Here is a 24,844-nt window from a genome sequence, read left to right as displayed (position 1 = left end):
GCAGAGCAGTCCCCTATCTTCCACTCGCTCCAAGGTACAGGGTGCATCAACACTGTAGAAACAATGTAGTTTGACACCACTTTAACTGAAATGGGTCCCTCCTACACAGTCTTGGGATTTATAGTTTTGTGAGGCACTAGCACTCTTTGGCAGAGAAGCCGTTGCAAAACTACAAATCCTGTGATTCTACAGGATGGAACTACAGCACTAAAGTGGTGTCAAACTGCATTATTTCTACAGTGTATATGCACCCTGAGAGGAAGGTTGGTTGCAGCTTGAAGCAGTCATTTGTGTGATCTTTCCTCACTCCTTCCAATTGTTCAAACTGAATTAGTTCACAAGTATTAAGTACAATTTCATTGACAACCATCCATTTTTATTCTTTGGAAAAGTAGTGAGTTCTAGCCATGGCCATTATAAGCAAGAAGTAACTCAACTCTTGGGAGTTACTACAAAAATAAGTATTTACTGGAGCAATTCAAGATAGGTTATTTTCAAGCTCTGAATGGAATGTTTCCTAATCAACCTATATTAAATCTCATATGGGCTACAGATTTAATACCTGACTTTAGACAAGCTATCACCATCATGAGTGCTAGCCTTCCTGTTCTGCCTTGGTCTGTAATATGGAGGCAGCTGTTGTTCTGTGCCTTCAAGCCATTTCTGACTTATGGCAACTTAAAGGTGACCCTATCATGAGGTTTTCTTGGCAGAATTTGTTCAGAGGGGGGTTTCCCCTTGCCTTCCTCTGAGGCTGAGAAATTATGACTTGCCCAAGGTCATGCAGCTGGCTTCCATGCCCAAGTGGGGATTCAAACCTTGGGCTCCTAATGTCCTAGTCCAACACTCAAACCACTAAACCATGCTGGCTCTCAGAATTGAGGTAGCAATATTAATTTACCTTACAGGGCTATTGTAAAGAGCCCCTTCATACTATGCAATTATAGTGTTATTATCCCAGTTTAATTGCCATGATTTTGTCCTATGGAATCCTGGGATTTGCAGTCTATTGAGCCGCTAGAGTGCTCTGCCTGAGAATTCTGAATGCTTCTTCCTCAACTGCAAATTCCAGGATTCCATCAGACAGAACCATAAAAGGACATAAAAGGAGAATAATATTACTATAACTGCACAGGGTGAATAAATCCTAAGATTATCAGGGAGTGGGGAACTCTCTCAACAGAGTTTCTAATTCTAAAGAAGTGAAATTTACTAGGGACCAGAGCAACACTCTTTCTATTACAGCATAGACAGATGCTTGAAACAAATCTGCATAGTGAATTTGTTCTTGAAAGCAAAGTTGGAAGGGGGATTTTTGTTTATTTGTTTAGGGTAGAACTGCACTATACAACTTCATAGGACAAAGCCAGGCAGGCTAGTCCTAGGGAAAAGCAGCTTCCATAGAGGATGGATTGGTGAAACAGTTCCAGACAGTTCATTTGTGCCTCTTTTTTGCTGCAATTCCTACTGCCAAGCTACTTCATTCTCACTTGTAGGATTCCAGGCATGTGTTTTGCTCCTGCTTCCCAACTTCTCAACCTTTAGATTGTAAGCCTGAGAACTATCAAAGTAACCATTTGTAAGCCACTCTGGGAATCTTTTGGATGAACTGCAGGACATATATACTCTAAGTAATTAAATTAAAAGCGACCAGCACTGTTCTGCTACATTCATGCACTGTAGTGTATAGTTTTACCTTAAATACAATTCAGTTTGCGGGGTGATTTGATATTATATTTTGCCTCAGTAGAGTGAACTTGTATTTTCTATTTGATCTGATTTTACAGTGTCTTTATTTTATAAGTCCTTGGGGTATTGTGCCTAACCCAACTGTTTTGTGTATTGGCTCACATTAATTTCTTTGCACAGGACCATAGCTTAGTAAAAGAGCTCACTTTCAGTATAGATCCAATCTTTAAAATCTCTAATTAAGATTTCAGGTACCAGACCCTGAAGTGAAACCTCAGAGAAGGACTGCCAGCCAGAAGAGACTCTGTATAATGTAGCATCATTTGTTTGGTTCAGTATAATGTAGCATCATTTGTTAATATGCTGGTCTGGGGTTTAAGGAACATAAGTCCTTCCAAGGGTTGTTATGGTGGCACATGGATTCTTAGTTGTAATTTCTACAGATAAACCCTAACAAAGTGTGCTGCATGCCTTGCTAATGCCTTTCTATTGAAATCATAGTTAAGAAATTGTTGTTATTATGTGCCTTCAAGTCACTTCCGAGTTACGGAGACTGTAAGGCAAACCTATATACATGCATCAGATTGGGAAGGCACCCATTTTGTGCCTATGATTGCTTTTGCAGACCTATTCCTTTGCTGAACTGACACTCTCTGAAACGCAGAACATGACCCAAGCACAGCATTCCACTGAAGGGTTTATTGGTGCAACCATATCCATTCCTATTACATTCAGATGAGTTTCAATACACAGGCAGAGTACTCTGCACTAAGAGTTCAGGTTTCTTATCCTGGCTACACAGGGCACAATGGAGGTCACTGTCTGTGGGTGGGGCAGGCTGACAGCCAGCTGGGAATGAGTAGAGGAATACATATGGCCTCATAACTATCCAGCCATCTGCAGGCAGCCCCTGAGGTAGGTGGGGAGGGACAGCCTCCATTTCATGACAGGGAGTGGGCACCAGAGTAGTGCCATGAGCCAGACTCAATGCCTGGCTGTGAAGGGAGTCCTGTCTGGCACTTTTGCACACCCCATTATTCCACATTCATAATCTAATAGAACACATTTACAGAACAGGACTTCACTGCTGACTAGAGTCCCCATGTGATGATCCAGTGGGAAAACAGCTCCTCTTTGGACTCTTGCACTGAACTCCAGCTGCATGGTATTTGTGCAAGTGCTTAGCCTTATGAAGCACACCAGGTGTGCCCTATTCATAACTGAATGCATGCCACTCACCAGTGAGGAGCAAGGGGGCAGGGTATTCTGTTTCTAAAAATTCAGATTTAGTGACTAAAGAAAATACATATGTTGTGCTACTTATAGACCTATCTTGTAATCTGAATTTTCTTTATATAGCAGTTGAATGAAAAGAAGGGTAAAGCAGAGTACATCAGAGTAGAGCTGTTGAGGAAGAAAGAGTGGATTTTAAAAGCAGACAAAGTCCAGGAACATGATGTCATTGACTTTGACTGTCGAAGGACAAATGAAGAAAAGCTTCATATTGTGCAATGGTTCAGAGCCACAAGAGCAGCTCTCCTTACAAATATCTCATTCCAATCATTAAGGCCGGGCCATGGTTGGCCTTTCTGGAGACTTGGCCATAGTGGGAGGTCTTGCCCCAAGTGGAGCCCCTATAAGGTAAAGAATAAAATAAGGATTGCAATGACCATGCTAAGGTTGAATAACAGAGCAGGAACTTTGGAAAGGAGGCTAGACCAAGCAACAAGGTGGAACTGGAAATACTGAAGAACCTGGAGTCCAAAGTAGGCAATCTGGTACAAGATACAAGAATTTCTGTTTTTTGGACCAGGCCCCAAATAATAAAGATTAACATGGTATTGTTTATACCTGCCTTGGCCACTATTGGGGCTCCTTGCTCACTATTAATGATATAGGGAATTCCTGTTTCCTGCTGTGCCTGAAGAAGAGTCTGAATCTTATCATATTCTAGTCCAGACTAGGTTCCAGGCTTCATTCCTATGGTCTCTGTTTCTATAACTGAATTTCTTAACACTCTTTGTCAAAGGCTAGAGGAGAAAATACAATGAGAGTGGTGTCAAATCTTTGTGATTATTTCCTGACCATAAGAGCAAAGTAATGCAGTCCTCATTCAGTCACTGGGTTACCTTGTTCCTGGTATCCAGGTTATTTTGGCAAGTTTTGCCTACACTTTCCCTCTTCCTATGTGAGTGAAGATCTCCTTCATACACCCATGTCTACTCTTTGGCAACCTTTATGACTGCCTTGAGAGATAAGGAGAAGAGGCACAGCATTATGCATGAGGAGATACTTGTACACATTAATATTGCACAAATACCCATGCCATGCTTATCTGGTCCAGAAGGCCTGTTCATACACACACTATAGCTTGTAGTTTTCAGCACTCCTGACAGCCATTCCAGAAATTGAAAAGATCAGAGTTTTCCATGGACAAGATAACCCAGCTAAGAGCATCATGCAGAACAACAGATGGACCACAGGCTGTTGAAGGTTTATGGTCACAGTCATGGGATGAAAAGGCTATGGGTCAACATGGAGACACTAGTTTTACCCCAGGAATCTGCTAGCTCTGCATGAACACCATTGAGTCTGGCATTTCTGGCAGGGCCTACTTGGTTTATATTTGCTGACATGATGCTGTTTGCCCCTTAGCAAAGCACCAGCCTGCTGTCTTCTGAAAAAAGAAGGTTAATGACAGCTGGATAAGGTATCTACTCTGGCCTATTGAAATCAGAGCACCAACACCAGCAAGGTCTGTTTGGAGAGGAATGTGGATCATAGTGCCTGAACACATCTTATATGTCTATTCATAGTAAGGCAGCATCTTTTGCTCTGACTGGTACCAGTACTCTTTGTGGCATGGAGCTTCCTGAAGGGCTGTGACACAGTTGCCAGTTGGTCCAGACTCATGATCAGTTCAAAGCCACTTCTGATTGGTTGTCATTCAAGGAGAGCATGGAGAACAGTGGCCTGTCCCATGAATCCAGGGGTGAACGAAGGCCAATAGATAAGGCTACATTGCTCATACAGGCATGTGAAGTTCATTGTACTCATCCCGCCCATCTTCATCAAAGTTTGGTGCTGCATCTTCTGAGTCCAGCTGCATATGGAATGAAAGGATAGAAGAGAAGAACAGTAAGAGCAGATTGGCAATAGAACCAATTGCCTAGAGAGGTTGTTTGGGTCTCCTTCTAAGGCTGGACAGCTACCTGCTGGGGGTGCTTTAGCTGGAAATCCTGCACTGAGCAGGAAGCTGGACTTTATGGCCCATGAGGCCCCTTCTAACTCTATGATTCTACAGCTGGGCATCTCTGTTACACTGCAGAGGCATCAGGGTACAGTGAGACCAAAAGCACTTTCTTGTATCTTGAGAACTGCATAATGTGTGCCCAAAATAAGATTTGCTGCTATTCTGGTTCACTACAGATAGAGGCAACAAAATAGTTTGCTATCATATTTCAAATATGTAGTATAATGTCCTAAGCCTGAGATAATGTTAAATTGGCCAAATAGTGGCACACTTTAGGCCACTGACTGAAGGAGTACTAAGTTTTCCTGCTACAGCAATGGGATTTGCTTACCGCTTTAAGTTCTCTTTCATGGAAAAAGCGTGGCAGTAGGAATCGTCGTAGGGGAACAGTCATGATCAGGACAAATGGGAATGCCAGTGATGCTGCTGTGGATTTCACCACCCACAGCAGCACGATGCAGGCTAGCTGAATGCACGTGAAGAGGTTCATTCGCCATGTCTTGACCTGGGGGCAAGTCAACCACATCATGGACATTTTACTGGCAGATCTTTTTAGCACTTGGCAAAATACCACACCTTCAATGCAATATCATGTTCTGTTCTACAGAAGGGCTGTCTCTCATAAAGAAGATGGGATACCAGCCAGCAAGTGCTTTCTTCCTCCCCACATCTGATCAGCTGCCTCTGTATGGTCTCCCACCTGCAGCCACATTTCTATTTGCAGATATTCTTCAATGTGATATACACGAATGTGTCCCTTCATATCCTTCAATTTCCTCAACATACCTACCTTGACAACGTAGACATGATCTGGATGGTGCTTGGATGGCATGAAGATAAGGAGGAGCCGCTCATAGAGTTGGATGCCAGTCAATGATGTCACCCCCATATATAGGAAAATCCCAAACAACACAGCCAGTGGGATCTGGCGCAATACATTCCCCATGACAATAGACAGGCCTGTAAGAGCATGACACAGTGTTTCATTCTCTTTCTCACAAACAAATGTATCCATGCTTCATGTTAAAAAGTGTGAGACAATGGCTGTCACTGCCACACATGCTCATGCCTGTGAATATATGGGGCAGTGTCTGGCATTCTAATAGATACATGCAGTAGATGCATGGTTTTGGAAGGAAGAAAAAGATCTGCTGGGATTATTCTACAAATCCGATCTGCTCATGAGCCCCAACACCCTCCCCTGCACACAATACCTCACACATAGAGATAGTCATCACTATTGCCTACAAAACAAGTCCAAGCACTTCAGTCCAATGAGCTGAGATACCACCACCCCATAACCCCAACTCCTCTGTATGGATCTCACCAACAAGGCCAGCGATGAGCACTCCTGTCACGCGCTGCTCCTTCACTTCCTCAATCTTTGGCTTCTCACCAGGTGCAATGGCCTTGCTCATAACAGTAAGAGCGTTGACATGGGTGATGGAGCGGACAGTGGCAGCTGTGAGCCAAGGCAGCCCAAACAGGGCACAAAGCCCTCCCATTGTACCAATAAGCAGCAAATCGAGGTGGAAACCTGAACCCTTTGTCAGCTTCCGTTCCTTCTTGCTGACAATCAGACTGCAAAACAGGCGTAGGCAGAATACAAGTGAAGTTTAAGGACCAGTCTAACACCCTTTGCTTCTAGTAAGAGGAATCATGGTATAGGAAAGACATATTTTGATCCCCCACCCCACCCCCACAAGCAGCTGCTCTTTCTAGTTGAACATTTTAAAGAAAAAGAGGGCATGTGGGAAAGAGAATACGCAAAACAAACAACATATATTGTGCTGCTAGAATAGCTTGCATGTTATGCAAATGGCAATCATGAAAGCAGAGAGTAGCCTTCTTGTTCAATGAGAACAGTAGTGACAAAACATATGCATACGCACACGCGCATGTGTGTGTGTGCGCACGCACGCACGCACGCACGCACACTAACCCTAGTTTTGTAATCACTTATCACACACCCTCAAAAGAATTTGTTCACTCCTGGAATGAGTTGTGCCTTTCCCACTAAGAAGATTGGTTTTGGAGTCCTTATTAGCATCATGGCCAAACCTTAGCAGATAGATGTCCAGTGCCATGAAAGGTTAACTTGTATTAGTGACATTGTTTTCATAGTTTTTTGTATTAGCTTGGCAGTTTTAGACTGAGAAGAGAGATGAAGGCTGAGAATGAATAGGGGAGTGAATTTTCATCTGTTGCTAATCTACATGTACAGTTCTCATAGCTATGCTGGGGGAGAGATGGGTCAATGCTTGCGCACTTTGAGTTGCTTGTTTCTGAACTATGCAACCCATCTTCCATTGGTCTTGCACCTCAGTCCAGAGGCTTCATTTTTCCAATGATAGGGAATTTGATCACTGGCTGGGTATAGTCCTGTGTAGAATTAATTTGAGGCCCAATTCTACCACTGGCTTTGAGGGGATGCTGGATACATCAGAGAAAAAGCTGGAACCCTTCTCTGCTGTGTAACTTCTGGTGGATTATATCTTATAGTAGTAATGTGTATCACTATTCAGCACTGAAAGAATTCTTGGGGAGGCCCAGAGCTACACCCAGTTCCAGCACAGGAGACTCCACTTGATTCCACCTTCCCATCTCCATTCACTGTTTCTAGTTTTATTTACCTAGTGCAGCTATTTACATTTACTAAACACCCACACAAGGACCCTATACACTATGGTATGGAAACCTGGAACTTACGTGGTGATTTGGGTTTCCATAAAGATAAGGATGAAGACCAGCAGTGCAGGGATGGCAGAAGCAAACATCATCCACATGGGGAAAGCCTGCTTGCTACCTAAAGGATGGATGAACCAGCCACGCTTGTCTGGAGTTGTGACCGACAGCACTGAGGGAACATTCAATTTCTGTGGTAAGAAATTCCACAAAATAGAGAGGAAAAGACATAAAATCCTTGTTCTGTTCATGGAATATAGTATACTTACACTCAGATTTCCCACTTTAAATAAAAACCTCAGGCTTGTATATGCCCCCACAGAATATTCACATAATTTAATCTGAAGGTTACTCCCTAGGTTCACAATAGCAGCCAAACTTGGCTGAAGAGTAAGATACAAATATAACAAATTCTGAAAGTTCTCTCAGTCTGATACTAGGCAGACAGCTTCCTGTACCTATCACTGAATTCATTAGCTAGAAATGGTCTAAGCCACTGGTGGTGTACTTATGGCACACATGCCAGAGGGGGCACTCAAGAGCCTTCTCTGTGGGCACGCATGCTGTTGCCCCAACATTGCACCACATTGGCTTTTTGTTGTTGTTCTGTGCCTACAAGTCATTTCTGACTTATGGCGACTCTAAGGCAACCCTATTATGGTCACCTGCCATGTCTTTTTTGTGGCACCACAATGATCTGGATCTTTGGTAGTGAGAACTCACTACCAGAGAGATCCAGATCACATGGAAAATTATTTTGAAAATGGAGGTGCCTTGGAAAATTCAAAATTGTTTTGAAAATGATCTCATGCCTTGGAAATGTCCACTGCCTCTTCCTTCTTCCTCCTCTTTCTTTCCACCCCTGCCACTGTTGTGCTGCATCCTCCTTGTCCTCCTTTCTCCTCCCTCCTCTTCCTCTCCTCCTTCTCCCCTCCATCACATCCTACCTCCCTCTTCTTCCTCCTCTTCCTCCCCCCCCCCCCCCCATTGCTAGCATGTAAAACCTCTGCACTGTAATATTACATTTCTCCCTGGTTCATTCCTGGTTTAAAAAGAAAGTAAAACTAGTTTTAAATATTCAAGTGGCCAATCCTACATATTTTCTTGTTGGTTTCAACAAAGGCCCTACATACTCATGTAGTTGCTAGCCTTAAGCAGCACCCTATCTTGTAGTTACGGAACAGAAGAAACCCCACACTGAAATTATTCTGACAAAACTAGCAAACATAGTGACAAATTCCAGCTCTTAGCTTCTGCCCATACAAAAGAAGTGTCCTGTTTCAACACAACTGCTGTAAATATCCAGAATCCTAGGGCATCTTTACACCTCATGCTGCTCTTAGGTGACATGGCATTGCAGAAAAGATCTAGTTAAAGGAAGATGACCACATGAGTTACAGCATAAGCCAAACCTTATTTGTTTTCTATTTGTAAGCCTTTATTTTTTTAAAAAAATCTTAATTTTTTCCTTGTGAATTTTACAATGATTAAGATGTTACAAATTTTAGCATTTACCACCAAAACAGCAGGCTCAGGTCAAAACCCAAAGAAAAACATATGTCCCTCCATCCCCCACCAAATGGTGCAGGATTGGGAAATGCAGCACCTACCTGTGTATACGTATCAGTAATGGTGTAGTCTACCAGAACCATGACAAGGATGGAGATAGGGATTCCAAAATCTCCAATTATTCGCCGTGCCTACAGAGCAAACATAAGAAATAAAATGAATGTGGGGCAGGCTCTCAGCCCATTTCATCCTGTAAATAATTGCTGACCATGAGCACACAGGATGAGTTTGCCTGAAAATGCTGTGGGGTATTCTGGTATAATTGTCTATCTTGAAGATACTGGACAATTTTCTAACATTCTCTTTCTATATTGCAGTATCATCCCTGAGGGTCCCCTGGTCACCTCATAGGTTTCTTCACATGGAAATGTTGGGCCAGATTCCAAAATATCTCTGGAGAACTCTGGCACATCCTCTAGACTAACATGACAACTGAGCCTCAGAATTCCTGTAAAGACAAGCTGAATTTCACCTGAGAAGAAGGAGTTTTGTCTCCCTAGCAGTGGTCCTTATCATATCACACCATTATATCATCATGGCAGCGGTAAGATCCAGCTTTTGTCTCATCCTTATTAGATGATGCCATGGTTCTTCCAGTGCTGTTGTGTTGTACAGTTGTTGGGAATGTAATTTTTTTTATGCTGAAAATAACCCATTAATGACCCTCTTTTCATTTAAGATTCACTAGTCAGTCTGAGAGCAGATGTCTCATCTCACTTTATTGTGAGAAACGCCTAGTGTGTTCAGTATGGGTTTGGTCTGGTTGTCCCTCCCTTGGGGATTCTCAAGGAAACCTTCAACAGGAAAATCTCAGACTACTTCTGCTGCTTGAGTGCGGAGGACAACACTTCCCAAGGGATTAGCTATGTTTTCTGTGGTCTATGCTCTTCACATTGTTTTCAGATTTTTCTATTTTTTAAAAAAAATACAAATGGTTTGCTGTTATAGTGCAATAACACAGAAATGCTGGCCTCTTGACCACTGAAAGACACTATTCAGAAAGCTTTACATTGCTGGGATGTTTCCAAATATTTTTCCACTATTATTTTGTTGCCTCACACCCTACAACGTTACCACCATAGCATTACTTAAAAAAAAAATTAAGGTAATAGTGTAATAGTGCAATGGTATCATGCTGTAATAGCATTATTATGGCTTAAAGAGTACAAATGAAGTGTACTGTATTTTAAACAGGACAGCTTGAAACAACTACCATGATAAGCACTTCAGTTATTTCATAGCAGAAATACATCAAAAATGGCAGGAGATGGTGTGGTTCTTTTCTCTTCCTCTGTCACCATTCACAATGTGAGATCTGGGCAGTGATGGGTGCATTGACATGATGTTGTGCCGTAATTGTGTTATACTAAAGTTTAATAAATACAAGTGAAGCAGATTCAAACAGGACAACCTGAAACAACTGACTAGTGTGATAAACATATTTGTTTTTCAGAAGAAAAAGCCATCAAAATGTGGGGGCTTGTGAGGTATGTTTCTCTTCCTCTTTCATCTCTCACAATGCAAGATCTGGGCACTGATGGGTGTACTGTAATGGTGTTGTCCTATAATAGCAATATTGTGCCTATTTTAAAAATATATGTATTGTGAAGCAAACCAATCATGAAGCACAAGATGGAGCAAATGAGGTGGTGATAATGGCATTAGTGCAGATGAAAAAACTGTGCAAATGTGGCAAGGGTGTACACACAGTGTCAACAATCAGCTATAGCTGCAAATACAGCTGAAGTATTTTTCAAATTATATAAACCAGCATAACAGCACAGTGTGATAGGGACAAATGTCTATATATGGCCAGTGTATATATTACCAAAAACTATATAGGAAAGAGCATCAGAAGCATATACTGTATCCACTTTCCATTATCTTTGATTACTCTGAAGGCCACTCTCCCTTCATTTCACTGGATGTGTAGAATGGAAAGGAGAGACAACCCATATGAAATGGTTTTATGGGGAAAGCCAATGCATCTTAAGCTCACCTTTCCTGCTAGAAATCGGCTATTCTTAAACTTGCGCATGAAGAAGGCAATGAAGAAGGTCCCCAGCATGAGGATGAGGGACAGCAAAGCAGTGTTGGGCTGCATCTGGGTGTCAAGGGCCATAGAATCAGCAGACAGTGTGCTGGCATTCAGACGACTTTGAAGATATGGCGGGTAGAACCTCAGCAGTGGGTGCTCTGTGAATACCTGGGAACATCATGTAAGGAAAGAGGGCACTTACAGGGCAGGCAGAGGAGCTGTTAATCCTTCCTATTTGGGGACAGCACGGGAGGAAGTAATCAATATCTGCTCAAAAGCCACAGACCACAGTTTTATACAGTTGGCATAGAAATTATTCCAGAAGCCAGATAAGACAGATCTAGGGCACATTCTTGGAGAAAGGCTCACCTTGTAAAGCTTGTAGAATGTTTCATAAATGAAGATGAGGGAGATGAGAAAGGCAAAGATCTCCTGGGTGAACGGTGAGATGTAGCGTACCAGAAAACTGCCCTCAGCGGCCACAATGATGACAATGAAGACGATGAGCCAGAAGCCAATCCACACACGACCGGTCAGATACTCAATGTCCTGGCTCTGGCAGAACTGGTTAAAAAATAATAATTGGGGAGCGGGGGCAGAGAGAAGAATGTTGTCCTTAGCAGATTTTTATTCCCTCCATATTTCAACTTTTCAGCCTAGTTTGCAGTGCAAGCTTGCACTGTGTGAAAGCCTTTCCTATATAGTCTAGGTCTACTAGGCTTTCTGGCCTACTAGAAGTTTGACATGCTTCTTAAATTTGTAGTCCTCAGATTATGACAAAAAATTGGAGATTTTAAAAAAAGCAAACACATGGGTGGCATTTCCATGGGCAGCATTAGGTTTATTGAGCTATTAAGCTATAGAAGCATTATGAACCTTTTTTCATGCTCATATGGGAAGAGCCAAGCAACATGGGAGGGGGGGGGAGGGGGGAATCATCAGACTTCATCCTCATTCTTGGCAACATCCATTGCCCTGTCTAATCAGGTTGTTCTGAGACACATTTTGTCAGCCCACCATTCCATTCATATAGACTGTGTTGCATCCCAGCCGTCATACATGTTAGTAATTGATGAGAGTCTTTACCACCATAGTTACCAGATCTGTTTGAAGTCCCTAAGGGACTCACCGTGGGCAAATTCCTATGTAGGCAAAGACTAGAAAGTGCCCACAACAGCAGAAACAGTAGCAGCATTACCTAAGAACCATTCTTTCAGTTCATTATTAGAGAGTCAGACAGATAGTGCATCTTTGGCAAAAGGCATACAGCCATCCTACATCACTGATTGAGAACAACAATACTGTTCTTTGGAGCAACCCTCTCTTGTCCAGACATTAGGTTTTCTGAAGCAGGGATAATGCACACTGATTATACCTACAGGCTCCAGAAGACTAGAAGATTATTTAGTAGTGATTTGTTGACCAGTGAGAGAAGGCTCCCCACAGTATGGAATTATTTCTAGCCATGAGGTTGCTTGTCTGCATGTTCCCTAAGTAGCATAGTAGCCTATGTGATCAGAATGTAAATAGAAAATAGTAGAAAGCTATTTGTGAGAAGCGACTCCTTCCCACGTTATTTCAACTCTTCATTTCCAGGTGACTCCAATAAGTTAAAATCCATTTCAACATGTGAGAATCATATCATGCAGTTTCTCACAAAGTTCTGCTCAGATAGGATTGCCATATTTCACTTCCTCAAATCTGGGCATCTAATTTGCATATCATGCAAATAGAGCACTTAATTGTTGCATTTCCCCCCTATGTTTCAACTTTTATAGCATTTTTTACAGTTACAATTAATGTGGGAGAACCAATCTATTATTTAATATGCTAGACATGGAACAAGGAGAGCTAAGTTCAAATCTCTGCTTGGTCATGTAATGCATCATGTGATTTTGGGCTAGTACTACCTCTCTGCAAACCTGCCTTGCAGGGATGCTGTAGCAAAAAGCTCCAGATTCACGAAAATACCATAGCAAGCTCATGAGAGTGAGCACCATCTGACTCAAAGGATAAAATGCAGAGGAAATAAGGAAAAACAGAAGTGACTGAAAGGAAAAAGCACAGTCTGGTTTTCTTCAGAGATACAGAATGAATACATTATTATAATGAGAAAACAATCTGCCTTCACCCATCAGAATTTTCATCAAAGTGTATATGCTAAACAGTTCATCTATGCAAGAATATCTATTTTCCCACCCAACTGTTGTTTGTTAATACTGCTTAAGATAATAATTGTCTGTAGTTTTTATATTCCCATTCTTTCTTATCTAACTAAATATATCCTTCCTCCCTATATGTATATAAATATCTGTCAGCTGAAGCAATTTGTTATGCAGCTAATAAGTGGGCTGTAGTCTGCAAAAGCTTAAGCCAAATAAAATGTGTTTGTCATTAAGGGACGACACTAATGGGCACATAACTGAGCCAGCAGTTTTTGCTACAAAAGACTAAAACCACTACCCCCTTGAAAACATTGAGATGTATTTCTTGGTAATAAGTGCCAGTCAATTGTGGCAGATGTGTACACTCTTCCCTTAACCCCATCCTTGTACTTCTCAGAATAAATCCTTTCTGCATCTCCATTCTTGTTTCTGCTGTTTTGTATCTCTGATAGCATTTACACTGTAGAGGTAAATGGTCTTCTGCTCTTATGCACATTTAACTTAGTAGGACTTATGTGTGAGCAAACAGTACCAAGGCCCATACCATACTCCCAAGCTACATAAATGTGGAGTCCATCAAACAAAACTATACAGTGGCCCCTCTGTATCCATGGATTTAAGCATCCATGGTTTGAAAATATTAAAAAAATATTTATGAATTCCAATAAGCAAATCTTGATTTTACCATTTTATATAAGGGACACTATTTCACTACTCCACTGTATTTAATGGGACTTGAGCATCCACGGATTTTGGTATCCATGGGAGGTCTTGCAACCAAACCCCAGCAGATACCTCATGCCTTAAATTCTTTGGCAGACTTGTTTCTTGCAGAACAATTTGACAGAAGAGTGCCTTCACATTTGCCCCATATCTTGGCTTCTACAACAACTAGAGACTTATTTTTTCTTTTTAAATGAAAGCTAGGAATCTGAGCCAAACTGGCACTGGCTAGCATGCCTCGGATCTGGGTAAAGCAAGGATATCCAGGTGATATGGCACCCCTGTATTTATGTCTTATATGAGATCTGGGCAACAATCACACTGCTCAGGTAATGTGTGAATTAGGCTAAATTCAAACCATATAGAATGATGAAGGTATTAGCTGTTGGGTACATCAGAAGCAGTGTTTAGCAGTGTGGGCTACATGGGACATAAGTATTTGGAAGAAAGTGTAAAATCAAGCAGGATGTCAGTTTACAGATACCTTGTAAAAAGCTTCTTCAAAGACCAGTAGGGGCCCTGAGAAGCCAATGACAAGGAGAGGCTGAGCACTCAGCAGAGAAAAGAGTATGCCGAGCACTGATGTGGAGATGATCAGCTCTGAAACACCCATTAGGCCTTCTGTCTTTTCACCTGCAGAGAAGAAACAATGTCCTTCAGGTCCACTGAAGACTGGCAAAAATATACACACAGCTCCTCCTGATGTATGGAATACCATAGCCTTTTATCTCAGTTGCCACTGCTAATGACTCCCACCATGCGTATGTATTCCCACCATGCATATGTAGCCTGCTACCATACCGGGTTTGATAATGGCTTGGATGAAGCCCAATAAACTGAATGCTGACAAAAAGGAGACTCTGTGGCTTGGTGGTTCTAAGGTCTGGGACACTGGCATTTTTGCACAAACACCCCTGTTACAGGTGACGGCAAAAGTTAACAAACCTTCTAGCTGTAGTGATACTGAATCCTGTGCTTCTTTCAAGCATCTCATTGGAGGTTATCTATATTGGTCATTATCAACATACCTAGCTAAAAAAGGAGCCACATCTGAAAGAAGCATAGTTGTGTCCTAGGGAAAATGGTAGTTGCCTTTCCCTGTTTCTGGCTGGCTACCATTTTGTCTGCATCTGCCTCTAATATGAGCAGAAATTGTAGAAGGTAAGCCTGTGGCTAGAGCTCTGTTGTCTTTTTGTCTATAATCTATATTGCATAACACCTTGCTTTCACATTTTATTTATTTAATTAATTTATATATCTTGTTTATTGTCTATATTCTATATTGCACAGTACTTTGCTTTCACATTTTATTTATTTGTTTGTTTGTTTATTTATTTATCTTCTTTCTTCCACAGTGAAACTCAGAATGAAATATATGACATCCCCAAAGAGGGTCCTATTTAGGCACTGATCAAAATCAGACATGCATAACTTGACCGAAGTTGTTGCATCATGTGCCTGGACACCACACCTTTATGCTTAAAAAGAAGTAGATATACTGACATGCATGAATCTTTACAGAATAATGCAAGGAGGGAGGACTGTACTCAAGATGAATTCTTCCAAGTGTATTTAGTGTTGAAGAGGCAGATTCCCTTACATTTTTTAAAAAAAGGTATACTCTTAGCCCTGTCTAGTTACAGGCTGCTGCTCTGCTGTCTGGCATATGAAGGAACCCTTTTGCTATTTGGAAGAGGCAGGTGATCATTCCAGTTTTTCTTTATTTTTCTGGAAGTATAGCTTGACACTGTCTCCAGTCCTCCCCTCCCATCAAATATTTAGGGCCCTGGATCATGATTTACAGAATGGATAAGGGACATGCATAGATTTGAAAGCCCCAGAGCCAGGCAAGAGTGAAATGGGACAGAGCCAAACTAATTTGGATATAGCAAGAACCAAACCAAATCTGCTTTCTTGGGCACAGATACAAATGAACCATTCCCAGCCACTTAGCTAGTAGAAGCACAGGCAGAAATTTCACTAATCCTGCTCAGTCTCTTGGGCAGCACAGGCAGAAAGATAGGAAACAGCCTGAGCAGAGAATGGGAATGGGGAGAGAAGGAGGGTGGACTTGTTACCTAGCAGTCCCCCAAAGGTGATGGCAGGAGAGAGAGCAGCGAAGTAGATGAATAGCACGGCTGCGAGGCACTGGCTGTGCAGGGCATCTCTGAGGTCACTCAGATACTTGGGGTACCTGCGCTTTATGTCCCGCACCAAACCGCCAAAGAAAATGCCGGTGCGCTTCAGAGGGTCATCCTCCTCTTCACCCTCCTCTTCCTCTTCAACTTTTACCTCACACACCTCTGTAAAGAAATGAAGAACACAGCATGAGAAGAGTGAGGAGCAGCAGGGAAAGTGGCAAATAGCAGCAAAGCATCTTTGCATTAGACACCACCTTCCAGTAGGCAGTCAGGTCTAATTTCCTCTCACCTGCCTCCACTAATCTTTAAAGAAGCTGCCTTTAGCACCAACCAACTTGCAGCTTCTCTCTTATGAGCTGGCACAGAGGCCCATAAGGACTGTGTCAACCTTTACCCACCCTACCCAGGGCATGAAACAGAATCAGAAGTTACAAAAAACAGAGAAAAGACCTTTGGCTTCCTGAACGTTCCCTTCTTTGGTGGCCTTTTTCTGTTCCCGCTCTTTTCTCTTCCTCAGGAGCACTTTCTGGAAGGTGGCAATCGATTTAAGCAAATCCTTCCCTTCTACTTCTGATGGAGGGATGACGATGCTACAATCAAGAAACTCATTGATGGCATTCAGCAAGTCCTGGCGGTCATCTGCCATGTAAGCAGCTTCATGGAAACGCTGTCAGCCAATAAACGAACATGTTTAGTCAAGCAAAAAGTATCCCTTCCCTAAGGACGTGTCTACACTAGCCACTTAATCCAGAGCCAGTCTGGAGCATTACACCACAGACTGTCCCTGGACTGAGTATAGTGGTGACCACATGCACTGGGCTGGATCCAGTAGGCCAGCTGGACCAACACCACATTGGCTCCACTGGCCCATTCCACTTGGTGCTGCCTGTCATGGGCCAGGAGCTACAGAACTGGGACCTGGAGGAAGAGTCTGATGAGGAAGCTGAAAGGGACCCAGGCACATCTTCCAGACAGGGAACAGACTGCAGTTGTCCCTGCTAGCTCCCAGCTTATCCTGTGGAGGTGCAGCCTCAGACAGCAGGACAAAGGCAAGACTCAGCTGCTGATGAGGCAGAGGACCCAGCTGTTGTAGACAAAAGGCTACAAGAAAGGTGTTCAGCCAGGCTGTGGGCCAAGCAGCAACAGGGAAGCTCTGATTAGGACCAGCTGGTGTCAGGCCATTTAAGAGCTGAGTCTGCCTAAGGTTAGTGCTGGAAGCAACTCATCTGTTTCTTGGCCAGCATTCCTGTCCCTGATACCTGTTTCCAGACTCCTGCACCTCATACTTCAGACTTCCTGGTTTCTTTGACCCTTGGACCGTGTCAGCGTTGATTCTTGTTGCCTCTCTTGACTCAAACTGCTTGACCAATGCTTTTTTCATAACAGGCAAGGATGCTTTCTAGCTGCTGGTAATTTACTGCCTCTGCCTGCATTATCAGTTGACGGTTTCCTTCCAGCCAGCCTGTGTAGCTGTTCGGTGAATCAGGACACTGCCTCCACTGAAGCCTCACTGGCCAAGCAGCTCCCTGTAAGAGCCTGGTCATTGCCGTTGCGTCTGTTGAAGTCAGAATGGGGTGGTCCCACCATGTAATCAATGAGGAGGGGGGTCACATGGGCACCTTGTTCTTACCTCAGCAGAAGTGATGGTGCTAGGCAGGCTTTACACAGAGGTCCTGCCCCTTTCCCTGCATTGCTCAGCATGGGGGATGGCATGGTTCTTGCCATGTGGATAACTGGATCAGACCAAATTGAAACCAATCCAGCTGTACGTATACACACACACACACACACACACACACAAGCCAAGATCACTCTGAGGATTTTTGGAAACATCAGAGTTTTCCCCAACTTGTTTAGTTCAGGGCAAAGTTGGGCTATGAGCAAAAAAAACACAGAGCCACCCCAGAAGTAGCTGTATGTTTTGAGGACTGTTAGCACTGGCTTTAGGGTGAGGTCAGCATTTTTCACTGATGTAGACAAGCCCTAGGTCTGTCCTTCTGGATACCACTAACTGGTGAAAGCACACCAGAATCAACATGCCTCTACTGTCTATTTTCAAAGTCAGCACTGACAGCATGATCTAATCCATCATCATGGAAATAATTTGTTCTGTCTCTCCTATTTATTTGATGCCTTCACCAGCATATTTTCTTTATGTGAGCACATGATCACTGAAGATATAATTCTTGGCATTTCAATCAGAATCTTTGAAGTTAAAACTGATGGACTCTAACTCTAGTATAAGGCATGGAAATGTACATGCATCAACACAAAGGCACCATCGAGCCAGGAACGTAGCCAAGGGGAGGATCCCCCCTTCTGTTAGATACAATGAATGGTGTGCGCTGCTGTGCTGCCATGTCCAAGTCCTATTATAATGGTGGCACTTAGTCTGGACTCCCCCTTCCCAAAATCCTGGCTACGTCCCTGATCTAGTGTACAGTCTGCTTTTTCACACACTGGAACTGATGAGGTTTGTATTGAACTTTCAACTCAGATAATACTATATCTTACCACAATTATGTTTTGCCCCAGTATAGCTTTAATGAAAATATCACCTTCTTTGCTTTAAGCTAATCAAATGAGGCAATAGCTTGAGGGATGTTATCTTGGTTGTCTAAACACAAAAGTACATGAGTGTCCTTTTCTACTTGATTTCTACATGATTTCCTTTAATCTTTACATAACTACTTTTTTACATACTAAACACTGTTGACTTTCTTTGGCTTGCATCTGTTCTGCATCAAACAAAATGGAATTCACTATAAGATTAAAGATTCTCATGTGCTTTTAAAGTGACTTTTTACAGTTAACTAATTAGGACATCTACTTCAGAAGTCAATACAGGAGAGGCTACTTCAAAGTAATTGCAGTTTTAAGCAAGTGGAGGAGAACCTTCAACAATATTGAAATATGAGGGAGCATATATGCACATGTATGCATGTATACACACATGTGTGCATGCACACGTGTGTATACCTACACAATGATCCTAGGTTTAGAGAATAGAGATATTAGAAATGCTTAGGAGTGTCGGTTTCTACTTGTGTAATAGTGAAGAAAAAGGAGCTGTTGTATGAGTTCTATTTTGCCATCTGGTGCAGAAAAACATGAGAAGAGCTCTGCTGGCCAATCTAGTCCAACATTCAGTTCACACAGTAATTTGCCTCTGGGAAACCCATCAGCATGATCTTACCCAACTGCATCTTCCTGATCCTCCTTTCCAGGACTGATATACAAAGGCGTAATGATCTGGGCACTGGACCGGCTACATATCCACCATCACATGAGATATGGTGATAACCCCATCCTCAATGAATTTATTTGATCCTTTTTTAAAGCTGCTCAAATTGGCAGTCTCCACTATCACTTAGCAGTCCATAATTCCACAGTCACAGTACAACAGTATAACTTTGCATCTGACAAAGATTCTATCTACATCTTACTCCTTTTAGGTGGTTCTACATTGTAACATACATCACAAATGTACTTTAATCTGTTTCAGAAATGTGGGGAAGCTGGTCTTTCTCACTCATCCAGTACTATGGTACATAGCACATGCACCATTTTCTCATGTCTGCCATGTAGGTATATCAGAAAGAATGGGGTGGACTGTGCATAAGCCATTATCAGAGATTTACTCACAGGATGAAAAACAGATGGAGCAAGGAGGGCTCTGATACATAGAACAGTATGTAGTACAGAAACATTAGATTTTCCAGACACAGGTGGTCTCACAGTTAAAGCTGCCCTTCTGAAAAGAAGTCAGCTTTTAAATATTCCCTTTCAACATTTGGGAGTATCATGAATGGCTTGCCTTTTGAAACCCTGTCATCCTTTCTTGACACTGGGAACTTATGGTCCCACCTTCATCACCAAGGCTTTCCTGTCTTGTGCTCATTTGATTTTGTGCTATTCTTCCTTGGCAGCTACCATCTCCATCTGTTCTCTAACTCCAGCCTGAATCAACAGCAAGCTCACCTTGTCAGACATGAGTGTGGAAATGGAACGCCCAATCTCATGGTAGTCCATGTTGGACTGGCTTGGCCCCAGCAAGACAAAGATGAAGCGGACAGGAACTGGAACCTCCAGGACTGACTCCAAGAACACAGCCTCATTTAAACGGACAAAAGCCATTGTTGGCTGTTCAAGGAACTGAACACAACCTACCAGAATAAAAATAAAATAAGATGGATCAGTGTGAAAACTATCTTGGTCACAGGGGGCATATCCTAGAATTAGGAAATTTACGCATATAGACACACATGCATGGTTTTCATGACAGTGCCTTCACTACCATCTCTCTTGATAATCCAGGATAGTAGTGGTTGTATGTAACACAGGAAAAGCACCCAAGTATGAACAGTTTTAATTATTTTCTCCTAATGTTGTAGGAGAAATGAGACTAACTGCAACTGAAAATAGAAATCTCAGTTAATAAGATAACTTTATTCTGAGCTGAAACTACCTCAACAAAGACAAGCAACAAATCCAGAAACCTCTCTAATCATCCATACCACAGGAGAGAAGAAAAAGCATCTACTTGTATCAACTTGAAGAACTGACTCTGTCAAAAATCTTTGGCGGGCCTAGAAATTCTAAGGAAGTTTCAAATAAATTCTGTAATTGAGGTATAATGGCTGATGGTCTTTACAGAAGTGAATAACTGTGGTAAATGGCAACTTTTACCCCTATGGTGGGTTGCACCATCAATCAGAAGTTACTTTGAGTTTGTGGTTCTGTTTTTGTTTTGTTTTTGTTGGTCTATATGTATTGTGTATATTTATGTTAGTGGAAGTAGGTATGACAAGGGTAAACTACCGCTCTAGCAGCAGCAGTTTGCTGTTTTTCAATCCAAACATTGCCTGGATTCTTTAAAACTGAATGGGGGCTGGGAGATGAATCCTGAATCTCACAAAAAAGCCCCCCAAAGGATACACATGGCCTGATGGTCTATAGGATTTGGAGAAGTGGATATACTTGTGGGCTATAGGATTTGGAGAAGGCTTGCTATAGTGGTAGAACACAAGATATAATCTTGCCAGGACACATATGCCATCAAAACACTTCAGAAGCCTTGCCATGTTTGCTCTTTTGTCTCTGTTGTGACTGCATGCAAACATGGGGCCGTATTTACCTCTCCTCCTGGTAGAACTCGAACTTCCATTTCTTGCTTCCCGGCTTCATGGTCTATATCATTATTTTATTAAAGTATTTATTAATGGCCTTTCTGCCAACTGGGGCTCATATGTAGTCAGGCAGTGACTGGTGCTACTGTCAGTGTTGGCTGTGGTTCCCCTTATTATATATTATGACCACACACATACACTTTGTGGACCTGACCAAAAAATCAGGTGGGGGCTGGGGAGAGACTAGAGCAGGTCTTGAAACTGTATCTCAGAAGGGCTGTGTGTGCCATCTGCAGCCTTTTCTCCTGTCCCACAAGAGCTAAATGAGTGCTATGCTACATGGGCTTTCTTTCCTTCACTTGATGTGTTTTATTCCAATACACTGGCTGTCAGCAGTTTAAGAGTATTCAGATATTCACCTCAATGGATGCTTGGAGAATGACAGTAGTAAGGTTGTTACTGGCTGTGCTACTGAGCTACAGTCCTGTTGTGTTATGATATGATGTAGGGGTGTATTTTGGGAGTACATGATGATCAACTTTCCTACATATACAAACAGTATGTGGATATCATCACTAGTACAATCTGGCTAGTGGACTCTGGCAGTGTTTCCATGGATACTGAGAGCATTCTACTATTTCCCCACTATTTGGGGAATTTCTGGTTATGTTTCATAGGAGGAATAAACACAGAATATGACAGCCATTCTGCCAGCTACATTCTTTCCCATCTCATCTCCAGGGTATCTGGAATATAGGCTGGCTCTGGTATGAATTTATATCTTCTCTGAGAACAGAGTTCCAGTGAAGCTTTAAAGTTCCTGGGTAGGGACAATTTTTCCTCAAAGAGAAGAACTACCACCTGCCAACTCTTTATTTGCCTTGCAGAGGCCTAGGAAAACATGCTTATGAAAAATATGTAGAGTGTAGGTTATAAAGATGAAAATGTCAAGCAGGTAAGTAAATAGGTCTGAGGGACAAACTTGACCTTGAAGAGATGAGAGCAGCAATGAGGAAAAATGGGCTGTTGGGAATGCTGCAGATATGCTGATTCAACTGTCTCTACTCAATACCTCTCTGTTAGAATTTGACTTATTATTTCTTACCAACAAGTACCACGGTTGCCTCAGCATCATCTGGAATCTTCTCCATCAGCTTAACATATTTGCCACGATGTGCCTCATTGCTGTGAAGATGCATGTTTTTCTGTCTCAACACAAAACATTATCATTATTTAAAGTTATCTCCCTATGATGTCATTTAAACTCTCCACACCAATAGAGCATAGCTTGGCTTTGCTGAATGAATGTTTCGCAAAAACACAAAGAATGTAGTCTGGTCACTGAGGTCCCACAGGGCACACTCATTGATCCCCTGCTTTCACTCATTTAAGGGAAGTTTAGAAACTAATTGTTATAATATGTTTTGCAACAATACATCTCCTACACATCCCTTTGCTCATTTATTTATTCACTCATCCATTCTTAAGCCATGAAACTTTTCTGCAAATAGCTCCCATATCTACATGCATACTGTAGTTACCAAAGCCTCTCACAAAGTAATTCCTTTAAACGAAATCATTTCACACCTGCCCAGCCTCCCTGCTTTTTCTCCTTGTCATCTGTCTTGCTGGAATATTTTTAGCAGCACTACCATTGGGAGAATGGTGAAGGAAGGCTGAAGAAACCAGGTTTTTGGTATCAGGTTCCATGAGCTTGTCTGCAATAAACAATGTAATAAAGTCTGAGCTGGAAAAGAGTGGGTTTCTGTTTTAGCCAATCCTACTGTAGCCACATGTGCCTGACTACAACAGGCAAAGTAAACAGGAGCTGTCTACAGAAAACTTTACAGCGCATAAGTAGCAAAACAGAGAGAAAAGAGGAAAGCAGAATAAGCTTGCTTCACTAGTTATCCCAAGCATATTAAATTAATGTAGATCTATAGGTCTGGCCACCAAAATGGAAATCAGATAAAGGTGGAGACTGGTAAAAAGAAAAAAAAAATCCCTGGAAACATTTTGAAGAAGCCTTCAAGTGGTGTGTGTGAGTGTATGCGTGAAAGACAGAGAGCACCTTCAAATCACATGTTGACTTATAGCCATCCCATGGATTTCATAGGGTTTTTTTTAAAAGCAAGGAATACTCAGAGGTGGTTTTCCCAGTTCCTTCTTCTGAAATATAGCCTACAGCACTTGGTATTCATTGCCAGTCATCCATCCAAGTACTAACCAGGTCTGATCCTGCTAAGCTTCCAAGACCAGACAGGATCTGGTGCTTTTAGGGTCTGTAGAAGGTTCAAAGTGTCTTTGTTTATTCAGACAAGGCTGGTTAGTTTTGAATCAAGAATTTGCTGAAACATGTTCAACTATTCTTTTCTGTTTTTTTCCCCTTTGTGATATAGGAACCAGTCTTCATTCTTTCCATGTTACTGGAATCTCTGGTACCAAATGTTTTGTTAAAGAAGTCATGGTCAGGAACACATGTACTTCATTAACTGAGGTATATCTGAATTTCACATCATCTCTTCATCCGTGAAACTTCTCTGATTTCTCCTTGTTCTCTCTCCATAATTAGCAGAAGTACAGAAAATCACGGAGATATTCGAAATGTGTGGCATTGTTTGATTTGTACAGTTTAAAGAATTTAGCATTTTTGGCTGAGTTTCCATATTTGTTTTACTTTTAACACAGAGCACACACAGCTCAGTTAACAATGAAGGTGTTTTTGTTTTGTTTTTTAAAACTAAATCATACTCAGCTTTATACTGCCATGCTTTTAAAAACAATGCAGCCCCAATGGCTGTTTGTCACTCACCTCTCTGAACTCAGGGTCATGGATTCTGGGCTCTGTCATCTCAATGCGCTCTTCCCCCATCAATGGCATACAAGTGTCACCTGTGTGGTTATGGTTGTGGTGGTGGTTTCCGACCATAGAATTCATGCTGGAATTGGAATGGTTCCGGGGGAAGAATGCCTCCTTCTCATCATTGGGGTGACTAAAGAAAGAGCATGGCTGTTTAAGGAGTTACAGCAGCTAGCTCAGATTTCTTTGACAAAAGGTTAGTGTATCTTTGGGTAAGTTCCCCATTCAAGCAGCTTCCTAGAGCCTAACTGATGGGGAAAAATCATACCTTTCTCACAGAGACACTATTTATTTTTACTGTGTCCACAGCCACAAACCATCTGACTCCCAGTTCCTTAGCCCCACTTCCGATGGTCTTCCTGCATGAATATCCCACATAGCAGATTCACTTATGCACCCATTTTTGTTTGTCCCAGGAAGCCATCAGATCTTTGCTGCCTCAATTCTGAAGACAAACCGAGGAACCGCTTCAGTCCTGCACTAAAAAAAGGTTCTTGTTCTTATTTAATTTCTTCCTACCTTGCAAGAACAGTGTAAGTAATGCCAAATGAGATGAAACTGATGCAAGAAGTGACAAAAAGGATGTTTTTCA

General features: G+C 42.1%; 1 protein-coding gene across 5 annotated transcripts in view; it reads right to left on the bottom strand.

Annotated features, from left to right (window-relative positions):
• Positions 1 to 1,302: 1,302 nt before the first annotated feature.
• The window catches only part of SLC4A3 (solute carrier family 4 member 3), a 77,385-nt gene continuing 53,843 nt past the window's right edge, over positions 1,303 to 24,844 (bottom strand). For all 5 annotated transcript variants that reach the window (XM_089520497.1, XM_089520495.1, XM_089520494.1 and 2 more), the window contains 14 exons: positions 24,205 to 24,385; positions 22,498 to 22,597; positions 20,245 to 20,429; positions 16,714 to 16,930; positions 16,201 to 16,425; positions 14,607 to 14,755; positions 11,604 to 11,798; positions 11,196 to 11,402; positions 9,238 to 9,327; positions 7,652 to 7,818; positions 6,270 to 6,523; positions 5,733 to 5,902; positions 5,274 to 5,447; positions 1,303 to 4,792 (listed from right to left, as the gene is read on the bottom strand). In XM_089520497.1, coding sequence (XP_089376623.1) covers positions 4,715 to 4,792; positions 5,274 to 5,447; positions 5,733 to 5,902; positions 6,270 to 6,523; positions 7,652 to 7,818; positions 9,238 to 9,327; positions 11,196 to 11,402; positions 11,604 to 11,798; positions 14,607 to 14,755; positions 16,201 to 16,425; positions 16,714 to 16,930; positions 20,245 to 20,429; positions 22,498 to 22,597; positions 24,205 to 24,385 — 2,392 coding nt within the window. In that variant the 3' untranslated portion in view covers positions 1,303 to 4,714. The remainder of the gene's footprint in view (positions 4,793 to 5,273; positions 5,448 to 5,732; positions 5,903 to 6,269; positions 6,524 to 7,651; positions 7,819 to 9,237; positions 9,328 to 11,195; positions 11,403 to 11,603; positions 11,799 to 14,606; positions 14,756 to 16,200; positions 16,426 to 16,713; positions 16,931 to 20,244; positions 20,430 to 22,497; positions 22,598 to 24,204; positions 24,386 to 24,844) is intronic.

Source organism: Sceloporus occidentalis, unplaced genomic scaffold (genome assembly GCF_023333645.1).
Source record: "Sceloporus occidentalis isolate IW3139 unplaced genomic scaffold, rSceOcc1.0.p SCAF_4, whole genome shotgun sequence".
NCBI classification, from domain to species: Eukaryota; Metazoa; Chordata; class Lepidosauria; order Squamata; family Phrynosomatidae; genus Sceloporus; species Sceloporus occidentalis.
Note: the sequence above shows the minus strand (reverse complement) of the source record. Positions and strands in the feature narration are given on the sequence as shown.